Source organism: Diadema antillarum, unplaced genomic scaffold, assembly GCF_040938485.1.
Source record: "Diadema antillarum isolate AM-2024a unplaced genomic scaffold, OU_Dant_1.0 seq00000086_RagTag, whole genome shotgun sequence".
Lineage (NCBI taxonomy): Eukaryota > Metazoa > Echinodermata > Echinoidea > Diadematoida > Diadematidae > Diadema > Diadema antillarum.
The window spans coordinates 255,001-268,750 of NW_027271178.1; the positions used below are offsets into that span (position 1 = coordinate 255,001).

The window sequence follows — 13,750 nt, forward strand, 5'->3', positions numbered from 1 at the left end:
AAAACACAAAGCAAGAAAAAAATCTAATTACGACTGTGCTGGCATCTATATGGGTATTTCTAATTTGGGCTTTTATGCTTTGTATGTGTTTAGTGCATGGATAGGGCGTGACTCTTGTATTCTTACATTTTGCGCCAATAAGTACCGGCAAATAAAAGCCTTGACACTAAACCGTGGTATTCGCGCAATCCGTATAGAAAACCCGACTTGCATGTCCATTGTCCGCTCCAGTCTTTTGAAGTTCAATCCTTACCATACTTAAAGCATACCAAGTGACGACGAAATGACTAATTTCGCAACGAAATAGACCATGTGACACTTTGGCGCCCCATACCACACCACCACCACTATCCCGAACAAAATCAACAGGAGAAACTGCGTGACAAGCAAAGTATCTGTAGCCTTTTGTCACCACACGTAAAGTATCTGCAGCAACCCTTTTGTCACCATATACGTAAAGTATCTGTAGCCATATAAAAGCTATAATAATACTCATTGTAAACGCTACCCATCACTAACACGACCGTGAGGTGCCAATGCATCCGTCAGTGTAATGTCAATTCAATTCAATTCAATTCAATTCAATCATAGTTTATTTCCAATCAACGAAAATCAAAAACATAGTACAATGTATACATGTCATTAAATGATATTGTTCAAACTCTTGCAAAAGATTCATGTAATATACGAGACAAATTATAGAACAACATATATGTACAATAATAAAGAGGAAAACTGTACAAATACTACGTGGGCGAGCGGAAAATAAATTCGATCATGGAAAATAGTGATCCACTAAAAAGCAAAGCTTGTCGGACGTGGATCGCTAGATAAAAAATGAGTGAATGATATACTATTCTATGACAATATACATGTAGTTATTTTGAGATACACAGGTCGGGAAAAAAATATAGAATACCAATGCTATAGTGCCCGGACACTGTTCATTGAACCACGTGTACCGGGAAAATATGACAAGGACAATACATTCGTACACACATTCAATTACCCACACGCATATACACTGTTGGACGCGAGACAGTACCGAGAGGAGAGAAGACGGTAACAATACAAGACAGGAAAGGAAAAGGAGAGAAGAAAGAAGAGAGGTCTGCACACAGAACACGCCAAGTGCTGCGACATCAGGACAGGTGAAAGCTCAAGCATAAATTATAACAATTTAGATTATCTAAGATTATAAGTAGAAAGTAAATGTTTTCTGAGTTTATATTTAAATGTGACAAATTTGGGGGAATCTTTTAAACTATTATCTAATTTATTCCAAAGTCTGGGTCCGGTATAAAGAAATGTATTTTGGGCATGTGCGGTTCTCATTAACGGAAGATGGAATTCGTCGGATCGTCGCGTGGGATAGTTATGAACATGACTGTTTCGATAAAATAAATCGTGGAATATTTTAGGTAAAAAGGTACTGTTGTAATTAAACATAAACTGACCAAGTTGAAACACATACAAATCATTTACTTTTAATATTTTATGGTCAGAAAACAAAGCATCTGTATGTTCTCGGGTATGTAAATTAAAAACAATTCTAAGCGCTTTCTTTTGCAATAAAAGAAGTTTATCAAGTAACATCTGATATGTATTACCCCAAGCAAGAATCCCGTAGTTTAAATAAGGGAGTATCAAACTAGAATAAAGAGTTAATAATGCAGATGAAGGAAGATAATATTTTAATCTATTCATTACGCCAATGTTACGTGAAATAATTTTACATATGTTATCAATATGATTCCTCCATGCAAGCTTGTTATCAACGCAAACACCAAGAAATTTAAAAGAAGAAACTTCTTCTAAGGGAGTAGTATCAAATGTTATATTGCCTGGGAGGCTTTCTAAAGAATTACTAAAGAGCATAACTTTTGTTTTTTGAATATTTAATGACAATTTGTTTGCGTATATCCATTGTATGACCTTTATCAATTCTTCATTGACTGTTCTTATTAAGATATTTGGGTCAGGGTGGGAAAAAAAAAGATTAGAGTCATCCGCGAATAATATGAATGATAGTTTCTCCGACGATCTATGAAAATCATTAATATAAATAATGAATAACAATGGGCCTAATAAACTCCCTTGTGGAACACCACATGCAATTGTTTTACTTTGAGAGTCAAAGCCGTTGACATGTACAAATTGGGATCTTTCTGATAGGTAACTCGTGAACCACTCCAAGGCCTTTCCACGTATTCCATAATGAGACAGTTTGGCGAGAAGTATTCCGTGGTTAATCGTGTCAAAGGCCTTGGAGAAGTCCAAGAAGATACCTATTGTGTGTGAAAGTGTGTCGAGTGCGTGTGTGACTTTGTCGATGAGGGCAAGTAGTGCGTGTGTTGTGCTGTGATTTTCCCTGAATCCAAATTGAAAGTTTGAAAATATGTCGCAGGTTTTAAGAAAACGTACTGTCCTGATGTAGACTATTCTTTCAAGAATCTTAGAAATAGAAGATAATAAAGATATGGGTCTATAGTTATTGACATCATCCTTCTCCCCTTTCTTATAAATAGGAATTACTTTCGCAATTTTCATGCTATTTGGCACATGGCCAGTTGCAAGCGATGAGTTGATAATATGTACTAAGGGATCCACTATTTGAGGAATTATGTTTTTTATCAAATAGTTGTCAATTCCGTCGTGGCCAGGACTTTTACCTTCTTTCAAATTGGCAACAATCTTTATTATTTCTTCTTTATATGTTGGGTCAAAAAATATAGTTTTAGAGTTAGGTGTATCTAAAAAATCACTAAAAGATTTACTAGAAAGAGGAATATTTTGAGAAAGATTTTTCCCAATTGAAGAAAAAAAATCATTAAAAATTTCAGCCATGCCAGCGGGAGTGTTGCTGGAGGCATTGCCCCACCGAACTTCAGAAATATTAGATGAATTGTTAGGTGTATTCATAGCATTCTTTAATGTTTTCCATGTGTTTTTAATGTCATTTTTATATTTGCTTATCTGATTAACATAAAAAAATTTCTTCTGCGTACGCAATAATTTGGTGAGTGTGTTTTTGTATGAAACATATTTTTTCTTATTTTTTTCAGTGGGATTACATCTATATTTATAAAACAAATTATTTTTCCTATTTATAGATCGTAATATAGACTGGGTTATCCACGGGAGTCTTGGAATTTGCTTATATCTATTTTTTATGTTACGCAGGGGAATATGGTTATCGATTTCGGAGGTAAGAGTAGATATGAAATAATCATAAGACAAATTGACATCGGTAGTGTTGTATACAGAAGACCAATCGAGTTCTTTTAAACTGTTTTGGAGACTTGTAAGATTATCTACAGTAATCTTACGACGCTTATAATAATTATTTTGTTTATTCAGTTTAATTGGAACCTGAGCAAATATAGGAAAATGGTCAGTGATGTCTGAGAGGACGATACCAGACTCAGGAAGTGGAAGAACATTACAAAAAATGTTGTCTATGAGGGTAGCCGATTGGCTGGTGACACGGGTAGGCTTGGAAATTAATGGTAAAAGCGAAGCAGACATTAATGTTTCTATAAATTCTTTTGAACTGTTTTGGGAGTTACATTTCATGAGATCGATATTAAAATCGCCCATCAGAAATGTATCTTTAATAGATATCATGGGATTTTGTACTAAATCCTGCAAAACTGTCAAAAAATCATTCAAATTCGACCGAGGGGGCCTGTAAATTACACCAATCATAATGTTTTTTCCATGTGGATTTATCAATTCAATAAAAAGGGATTCGAGTACATCGCTCATAACACTAATCTCCTCATGTATAATATATTTAAATTTTTTCGAGATGTACAAACCAACTCCTCCACCAACTCTCTCATTTCTATTTCTAAATACAAATTCGAATCCGGGTAAAGAAAATAAATGACTGATATTAGAGTTCAACCATGTTTCTGTTAGCCCTATGATGGAGCAAGATTTATGATCTGGGTTTTCTAAGAGTAAGCGCAACTTATCAAAATTTTTATTGATACTGCGTATGTTAAAGTGAGCTAACAAAAATGTTTCATCAACTGTATTCGTGATCCGATTTTTATACTGATTTTCGGTCAAATAAACACACGATGGACTCTGGACTGGATCATTTGAGTCAAAGTTATATTCAAATTCTTGTGCTGAGGTATTGTATTTATCGGATATGTAATCTTCATATAAACTGGAGATCATATTTGCATGATCAGATTCAGAGTGCCTTACTGTGTTATAAAATTCATCATTATTCAAGGAATTAAAAGCAAAATTTATTGTGTCAGCCATGGGTTAGAATATAAAACATTCGGGAATTAATAACTGGCCTCCCGCCTGGTCCTAACTCAGCAGCTACGTGGGGGTATGCAGACCTAAAAGAAGAAAGGAAACCGAAATGCGTACAGAGAAACATGAAACACAGACAAAACAAGGAAACGAAAATGTCGTTTTGATGGTTGTGGTGGTTATGCCATCTTTTCACCATTTATATAAATATAAGCCTACAGGAATTATATACTTGGGCAACCATTTTGAATAACTCAAGTCTTCATGGATACAAGAATTGCCACATCCAGATTAAGATTCAGCAAAAAACATAATTTCGTTTCAATTTTCACCATTTATGATGAAATATCAAGGAATTTCAGACACTGGCTCCATTTGGCAGCCATTAAAGCGATTAAAGGTGAAAGAATTTGCATCATCCAGATCCGGATTCAACACACCCGAAATAAGGCTTAACCATCAAACCGTTTTTAATTTTCACCCTTTATAAGGAGACATGGGGAATTTCTTTTTTTGTTTTATTTTCACCCTTTATTAGGAAATATATGGGAATTTTAGTTTTTGGCGGCCATTTTGAATCTCTCAGAACCCTCAAAGATTCAAGAGTTGCATCATCCGAATTCACATTTAGTACAAACCAATAAAGGCAAACCACTAAAAACATCGGGCGGACGGTATAAGCAAGATCCGGGCCAGCCTCTGACACCTAGCTTTTTGTCAAGGCCCTCTCGCTTTATGATGGCTATAACGGGCGAGTGAAGCGAGCCCAGCCGAGCACGACTCTCGCAGTCCAACTCAGCTGAGCTCCGTTCGTTCGCCCCATTCGCTCACCACCATACAGCGAGAGGGCCTTGGCAAAAGGCTGCTGATACCCCCAGACTGTGTGTGAGTTTTCGTAGTGTGGCAGTCTACGGCAATTCGATAGTAACTAAAAACCAACCAACCAAAAACACAAATAAAACAAAAACAGGACTGTATTACCTCTATGTTGCCATAAGCACACATTTGGCGATTTCTGGGAGCATCCAGATTTATTTACACTTAGGGGGTGTTGCGAGAAAGTTATTTTGCGTTCTCGTATATAACGATTTTCAATCCTGCAGACGAATGTGCGTTGTTCTGCGATGGGGAGTGTATCCCCGAGAGTTGGATCTGTGATGGGGTCACCGACTGCTCGGATGGCGAGGACGAGCCCGACTGCCCGATGGAAGACTTCGAGCGTAAGTGGCCATAATGAGACAAAATAGTCGGGAACTTTCGCAAGCACGACGCGGCCACTAGTTAAGCGTGACGGGTGCAAAATTTGCTTCTGAGCATGCTAAAAAAAAATATATATATATCTCCCTTCCTAGAGAACGAGAACGGCTCTCGACCAAAATAGCGTCCGGTCCCGATGTTGGGCACGATTGAGTGGCCAACCAATCAGCGATCTTGTCGCTTAGAAATGGGGACGGTCTTCCCACTGTGTGGTGAAAGTTCCATATTGATATGAAAGCGCGACGTAGTAAAGGGTGTGTACAGTTCTGGTTGAGGTGAGGATTTAGCTTTTAACGTTTTGTGAGATATTCAGAAACCACTCTATGAGATGTCAAAGAGCATGCAATTCTAAGGGGTATCAAAAGTTTATTTGATGAAAATCGGGTTTAAAATGGCTGAGATCTCCAAAAACAAGGTGAAACAAAGAGATCCTAATAAAAGGCGTGGCCTGTCGCCTTCTATTACTATCACTTTTTTGGATATCTCAGCCATTTGAAAACCAATTTTCATGAAATAAACATTGAATCCTTCTTAAAATTACATGCTCTTTCATATTTCATAGGAGGTTTATCATTATCTCACTAGGGAATGTTCAAAGCATGAATCCCCAACTCAACCAGTACTGTACAGTCCCTTTAAAGTAGTATATATATATTTTTTCTTCTTTTTTTAAGCCAACGTGATGAAGCCACAGTCTTTTGTTACATCTTTGGCTGGAACGTGCAGGTGCAAGCATGAATAGTCGGGCCGGGTGAGGATGTTTAGAACCAGTTTCCACTGCAATGAATGACTAAGAGATCACACTTTGGTACTCTGTTCTACCTGTATAACGACCCCACACGACAATACCACGGCGACAAATACACTGTCAAAGAATGATTGTCGTGAACATTGCTATTAGGTAACTATAATATTTATTTCAGCAATATTGTCATCAGTAATATATTTAGTTATGAATTATCATCTTCTCAGCGGTAGACGTGATTAGACAGTAAGGTAAGTTAAAACCGGTAAAACAAAGTAAAACAAAACAATGAAAGTCAAATAAAGTTAAGTAAATCAAAGCAAAGCGAGGTATTAGATTAAAGTAAAGTAAAGTAAAACAAGGTATAGAGTTAAGTTAAGTTAAGTTAAGTTAAGTTAAGTTAAGTTAAGTTAAGTTAAGTTAAGTTAAGTTAAACTAAGTTAAGTTAAGTTAAGGTAAGCTAAATAAGGCAAAATTTCATACCTGTCACATGTTTCCTTATCATTGACAGCGTGCGACGAAGGTATGTTCCGCTGCCCTGAGCGACAGTGCATCCCTGGCCACCTGGTGTGCAACGGCATCCGAGACTGCAAGGGAAACTTTGATGAGATGAACTGTACCTCCAATGCTACGGGTAAGGGTGGAAATATTGCATCGTATGTTGTGTGTTGTATAATTATGTTGTTTAAGAAAACAAATATGATATTCATCTCGTTTATCCTCCAGCGCTGCGGATGAGGGTTGAAATATTGCATCATGTATTATAGTGTATGTTTCTTGAAAATAAATACGATATTCGTCTTACAATGCAATAAAAAACAAGGTTTGATAGCCGTGGTCGACAGTGTCAACATGGTACTGCTTGATTTCAAAGGGGTCTAATTTAAACCAAAAAAGCAACAACAACACACAAACGAACAACGAAAATCATAAAAATGGAAAACAATATCACAAAATCATGATACATCAGCTCATATAATGCTACTTAACACAAGAAAAAAAATCTACAAAGCAAAACAAAACAAACACATCTTTTCCATTGTATATCCCCTGTATAAGTTTTCGGTAAGATATACCACGAATCAGGAGGCACATATATTATTACTTCCATCTTTTCCAATGGTTGAGACTACACTACTTCTATTTCTCTTAAAGGTAGGGGATACCTTTTACAGACCTCCCAAAATGCAGCAAAACATTAAATATGAACCTCAGGGGACTAGCTTAGGCCACTGCTTAGAAATTTGGAAGTCAACCGTTATCTAAAATTTGAATAATGCACAAAACTCAACTACTCAGTAGTTCTGTGTGTCAGCCACACTTAAGCCTTTTTGTTGCATTCTTCTGTATTTGTGATCTATAAACACAAATCTAAAAGTACTAGAGTTGATGTAATAACATATAGAGTGTGTGGTAAGAATGTATATAGAAATGTTTGTAAGTGTTGACGAACTTTCTTCACAAAATATACATGATGGACACACATGCAGTACATGGGTCTGCGAAGGTAGCCTAGTAATGTACTGGAATTTACGGTGAGCCCCGAAAACAATTCAATTCAAAATCTAACCGTCAAAAAAATGTATTAAATGTTACCTTCCACTTTCAATACTTTATGGGAGTTTCTAAAATGATATTCTCTTCAACATACCACTGTATTTATACAATTCTTCATTTAAGGCGTGCAAATGGGATTCCCTACCTTTAAGGCTTTCGAAATACATGTACCTATATGACGTGCAGTAGGTATAAATGCCAACTATGACACGAGATAACTATTTGGAATCGTTAGGGAAATAATGCCACTTTGGGCTTGCCGACGCTGGTGAATTACGTGAAATTTACTTGCGCAGGCTTATAAATCAAGCGGATCCCAATTGTTTCATCGTACTTCGAAGGTGATAAATTCAGATTTTGAAAAAAAAAAAAAATCTTCAATGCATATCCACTAATAAAAAAAGTTTCTAATCCCGGATAGTAGCAGACCACTCGGAGAGCGCAGACCACCACGAAGCAGCTCATTTCCACCTATACTGTGATTTCCACCCCATATTGTAGTCCGACATTCGTATCATCTGCATCATTAGATTCCTTGACCATCAAGACATACCCTCACTGCCGACAAGCCGTCGCTGCCTCCGCCGTTTTTTCTGGCCAACAGGGCACTCCCTGCATTGCCCTGGCTATGAGGGTTGTAAAAACAAGCGCGCCATCTAACGTCATGATGAACCCTACCAATGAATGACAAAGCTTCCTAAACGACAACGACAACGACGACAACAACAACAACAACAACAACAACAACAACAACAACAACAACAACAACGACAACGACAACAACTCGGATAGGACATAAAATGGAGGTCCCGTGTGTGAGAGAGTAACAACTCATGCACGTAAAAGATCCCGCTTCATTCATTCATCGCAAAGAGCAGGGTGTTTAACCCGGTGAAGTGGTTCCACCTCACATCCAACTGGACCCCATGGAAGACCAGCTTAACGTAGCTGAATATGGGCTATCCAGCCATCATCTCAGATGGAAAATGAACAAACAAACAAACAAACAAACAAACAAACAACAACAATAGCATGGATCCAGAAAATGATCCACATCACTTCCAAAATTAATCATCTGTTTATTGTGTTATTACCAACTTTTTCAAGAAAATTTAATCCAAATTTAAGATTTCTTCTCCAGTTACATTGTACAAATTTTGCAAACAGACAGACAAACCAACGCTGGGAAGGGGGGGGGGGGGACATAACCCCCTTGGTAAGAGGTAAGTATTTCTAAGACTAGAGGGTGTTCCCCATTGCGAAGAAAGTTATGCAGTCATCCAGCACAATGTACTGATACATTTTGATGATGTGTATTGCACAGATTGAAGTAAGAATCATACATTCGAATTTTATTTTTATTTTTTTTACCTCATAAGTCTTCTCCTCCTTCTCGCCTTTCCACAGATCTCTGCCTGAACATGACAGCGTCTGATTATTTCGTCTGCGATGGGAAAGAAGATTGCCCAGGAGGAATAGACGAAAGAAATTGCGAAGGTCTGAAGAACATTTTTTAAATTCTAAAGTTCTTTCATTCATCACGCATTCGGAACGTTTCCTTGTAATAATAATAGGGAGCTTTAGATTTTAGACGCGCGGACGTTCAAAGGGGAAAAAAAAATGTTCTGAGCGGGCGCAGAAGCGCGGGTAAAGTTGACGCACGCTTCTGCGCAAGCTCAGATCATGTTTTTTCCCCTTTGAACGTCCGCGCGTCTAAACTCTAAAGCTCCCTAATATCATATGCCTACGGATCTGGGATTGGTGGCTGTGGTGGTAGAATAGTGGGAGGCGGTTTACCACTATACCACTTCCGATGGGGTAACCTACCCCCCTCCCCCCCCCCCCCACACTCCCAAGTACAATCTTGAAAAAATAAGTCTTAGGTTTAGGGTCTTTTTAAGGTCTTCTTAGGATCTTCCTAAGGTTAAAAGAGTGAACCCGTATACTTTGCACTCGTTCTCGCTGTATATTTGCCAATATTCTTCTGAGCCAACAGACTGCAAATAAAAAACAGAAGCTAAACATAAAACGAAAAGTTGTGTACCTACAACGCAGGCGATCCTTTGCTAAGGGGACCTACAATATCAACTGTCGCACGCGATAGCACATCAGCGAAACTCCGAAGATTTGTCACAGTCTTAAATCGAGTCAAAATTTTCAGTAGCATGAATGTTCGTATAATGTTAATTGATACTTATTTTTTTCTTCCTCTCCTTTTTTTTCTGCTACTTCCTTCTTCTTGTCCTGCTCCTCCTTCATCCTCTTCATTTTCCTCTTTTTATATCCATCTCAAGGTTGTGGAGTGCGGCCCGGTAGGCAAAGGAAACGGCGCATGCTCGGTGGCCGGGAGACGACGTCACCTGAATTTCCCTGGCAGATATACTTGGCAGGTAAATACAGCCCCCACACCCCATCTCATACTCACTGGTATAACTAAGGACGTCAAGGCATTGAGATTAACCCCGCTAAGGAACACTGTTGGAACAAAAGACAATCGACCGAAAATTGCGATAACTTTTTTTTTTGGCAATCGTTTCGCTATAAATTATAATCAAGCTCTTACCCGAAGAACCGCGTGAACTACCAAGGGGCTACTGATCAATACATTCCAGATTACTGTATATCACTTCTGATTTCATATCTCACTTTCATATCTTTATTTCTTAGCTAACTTGACACACTTTGTACTCATTCAGATGTGGAGTGTAACAAGTACTAGTAATAAAAATCAGCATTCGATTGCGATGCAATAAATTCAAGCAATGTCTCAGGATATTAATTAGTGGTTCCCTCACAATAAAGAGATGAAACTCATGAAGTTTGTTTTTATATTCGTTTGTTTATTTGTTTGTTTTACTTTGCTTTTCTGTTGTTATTTCCAGAGGTAAATTCCACGGAGGATGTAAACTGTGGCGGGGCAATCCTAAATAGGCGATGGATAATTACTGCTGCTCACTGTATGTAAGTGAATACACCACATGGTTGCAGTTGTGCATTTTTGTTGAATACTATAGGAACTACTCGGAGGAAATCCTTCGAATTAAGTGAATGTCGACTTACACAATAGAATAAATAACTATTCAAATCTATCTTGGAGCGAATTTCTCTTCGACGTAGCATTTTTTTTTTTACTTAATATGTGAGGTCGACTTATACGGGAGGTTGACTGTTGTATTTTTGAGACATTGCTGGTTGTCCTGGTTTACTGCATTTCTTTCCCATTCTACCTTTATCGGTATGTTCTCCACCCCCCCCCCCCCATTGTTTCCTACTTCGTCTCTTTTCTTCCTAATTGCATGTCGTCTGTCTCTCTAAATGCCTTTGTAAAATCACTCATAGACCCAGTGATTGATAACAACAACCCCCCCCCCAAAAAAAAAACCCACACATGATTAAGTTTGAAAGACTTGCCCCAAGATGTAGACATTATAGATCTGCATAAAGCAAGAAAACTGCGGCTGAAGTCCAAACAGAGGAAAGTATAAAGATGAGGAAATAAAAAAAAAACCTAGATGAAACATAAGAATAATGCTAACATTAGTTGTAAAACAATTCAGACACCTGAAATAAATGTATGGATAAACAACAACAACTAAGAATCATTTCTCCTCACATTCTCGTAAATTACAAGTATTTTCTCTTTACAAAGTTATCTGGACTTCTACATCCGATAACAGAAGCACATTCCAAATCGGTGTCACCCAAGTCGTTACCGGTGCCACCAACCGATTTGACACCGGCGAGAATCGACAGATAGTCGACATCGTCGACGTGTACGAACACCCAGATTACACGTTCAACGGCTTCTACCTGCTCTACGACGTGGCCCTGATTCAGCTGGCAGAGCCACTCGTCATCAAAGAAGACGCGAGGCCGATCTGCCTCCCCGACGTCGGCTTCGAGATGGAGCCCGGAACGTACCTGACGACAACGGGTTTCGGCGAAACTGGATCAGGTAAGAACACAATCCTGGAAAGCGCCCTCTGTCTCACTCTCGGTGCCAATCTTGACGCGTCCAGCACTGAACACAGAAACTGTACCACCAATTTAAAGTCCGTGTGTACATATTCAACCCTGAAAATTAGATTCCTATCATAAGTTCGTATATTGTAGAGGTAGGCAATACGAACCTTTCCTCAGAATAATGAATCTAAAAACGTCTTTATGATGGAAGAAGAAACAATGAAAATAGACAAGTTTACAGTGAATTTATTTGGACCCCGAAAAAAAAAAATCCGATTGTTATTCTCAGTACGAGAGGGAGCGTGGTTTCGTGTGAAATGAGGATCTTTTTTTTTTATTTCTTTAATAAAACTTTGGGGCGTATTACCGAAATATTTTATACATGATATTACGATGCATCATTCTTCAACCATGCTAAATTCCGTAATGTTTGCAAAAGGGATAGACGAAGAGATAGTTCAATGCTCACCAACGTATAGATATAACGGACTATCTATCTTTAAAAAAAAAAAGAAGAAGAAAACCCATCACAACACTGATTATGTTTGTATATGTTTGTCGTGTAATCGGTATCTAGGGTCATTATCGAGTAACCTGATGGAGACGCGATTACCCATCATTCCCTCCGATGTGTGCGTCCGGTGGACGGAGCACACTTTGGATCACGTGTCACGTGTCATATGCGTGGGTTACGCGACTGGCGTGCAGAGTCCATGTTATGTACGTATATTTCCCGCGTTACTCAAGTCTGGAATGTATAGAACACGCATGTGTGTGTGTGTGTGTGTGTGTACGTGTGTGTGTGTGTGTATTTTTAGTATCAAAATCATGTGAAATATTTTCAGCTATTTTTATCGTAATCAGTTCATTTATGCTTTCAAGTAATTCAGGTCCCTTTCAACTCACAGTGATTGTGCAAATTAATTGTATCATGTGGAATCAGAAAGAATTACTAAGAAAAAAAAGCGTACGTGTAGGCCCTATATGCGCATATAATTGTGTGTGTGTGTGTATGTGTGTCTGTGTATGTGTTTACGTGTGTGCTTCTGTGTATGTTTCCTGAAAATCAAACTCTTTGAACACAACGACGTACACATTTTTGGTTGAGATTAATCTGAACATTTTCCCCGGCGTGGATTCATTCATCAACTCGATCTTTTTAATGTCTGAAATGGATTTGGTTAGATGGGAGGCAGTGGATTTTCTTTGTGTAGATTCCAGTGTACTTGACTTGACGACTGTATATTGTAAATTGGAGTTAATGCTTTACTTGCATCAAATTGTTTGAATAGTCTTATACTCCAGAGCCAGTTATATGCCCCGGGCGTTTGATTCTGTAATGCTTTCTGTTTGATTAACATTTCTTTCTGTCTTAGTATTGTGTATTTCTTTTTGTTTTTGTTTATTTCATTCGTTAAATAATTTTTATACATTGCGTCTGTCACGTGACAAGGGTGACTCCGGGGGCCCGCTATTCGTGGAGAAGGACGACGCCTGGTTCATCGTTGGAATCGTGTCTGGCGGAGCGTGGTGTGGCGCCCCCTATATGCCAGCATTCTACACACGCGTCACTGTGGTTCGAGAATGGATTGATGACGTCATTAACTTCAGATAAGAGTCGCTATAGTCTTGCTTTTCTCAAAAATTTAGTGAAAATGAACATGCTTGTACTAAGTCACGGTAAAACGATTGTTACAGGTGCTATATACTGGTTGTCGAATCTCTTCTCTTTCTCTCTCTTTCAGTATTTTGTTTCACTGCAATGTGCTCGTGTGGCACGTTTTATGCGTTGTGATATCTCATCTGCAGCCCCCACCCTCTCCCGCCCAACGTCCCCCCCCCCCCTAATCCCCACCTCCTTGCCCGGCCTCTTCATAACTGTCCAAACAGTACGCGAGTGTATAAGATGTGATGTCCACATGATTACAATTGTTTCAAATCCAGGTCGGT

The 13,750-nt window shown here is 38.5% G+C and overlaps 1 protein-coding gene across 1 annotated transcript in view; it reads left to right on the plus strand.

Annotated features, from left to right (window-relative positions):
* Positions 1-13,415, plus strand: part of LOC139726506 (uncharacterized) — a 67,712-nt gene extending 54,297 nt beyond the window's left edge. Inside the window, exons 17-24 of the mRNA XM_071637463.1 lie at positions 5,382-5,498; positions 6,792-6,914; positions 9,245-9,334; positions 10,132-10,227; positions 10,720-10,798; positions 11,515-11,792; positions 12,378-12,520; positions 13,254-13,415. Of these exons, the coding sequence (XP_071493564.1) occupies positions 5,382-5,498; positions 6,792-6,914; positions 9,245-9,334; positions 10,132-10,227; positions 10,720-10,798; positions 11,515-11,792; positions 12,378-12,520; positions 13,254-13,415 (1,088 nt within the window). The remainder of the gene's footprint in view (positions 1-5,381; positions 5,499-6,791; positions 6,915-9,244; positions 9,335-10,131; positions 10,228-10,719; positions 10,799-11,514; positions 11,793-12,377; positions 12,521-13,253) is intronic.
* The last annotated feature ends 335 nt before the right edge of the window (positions 13,416-13,750 follow it).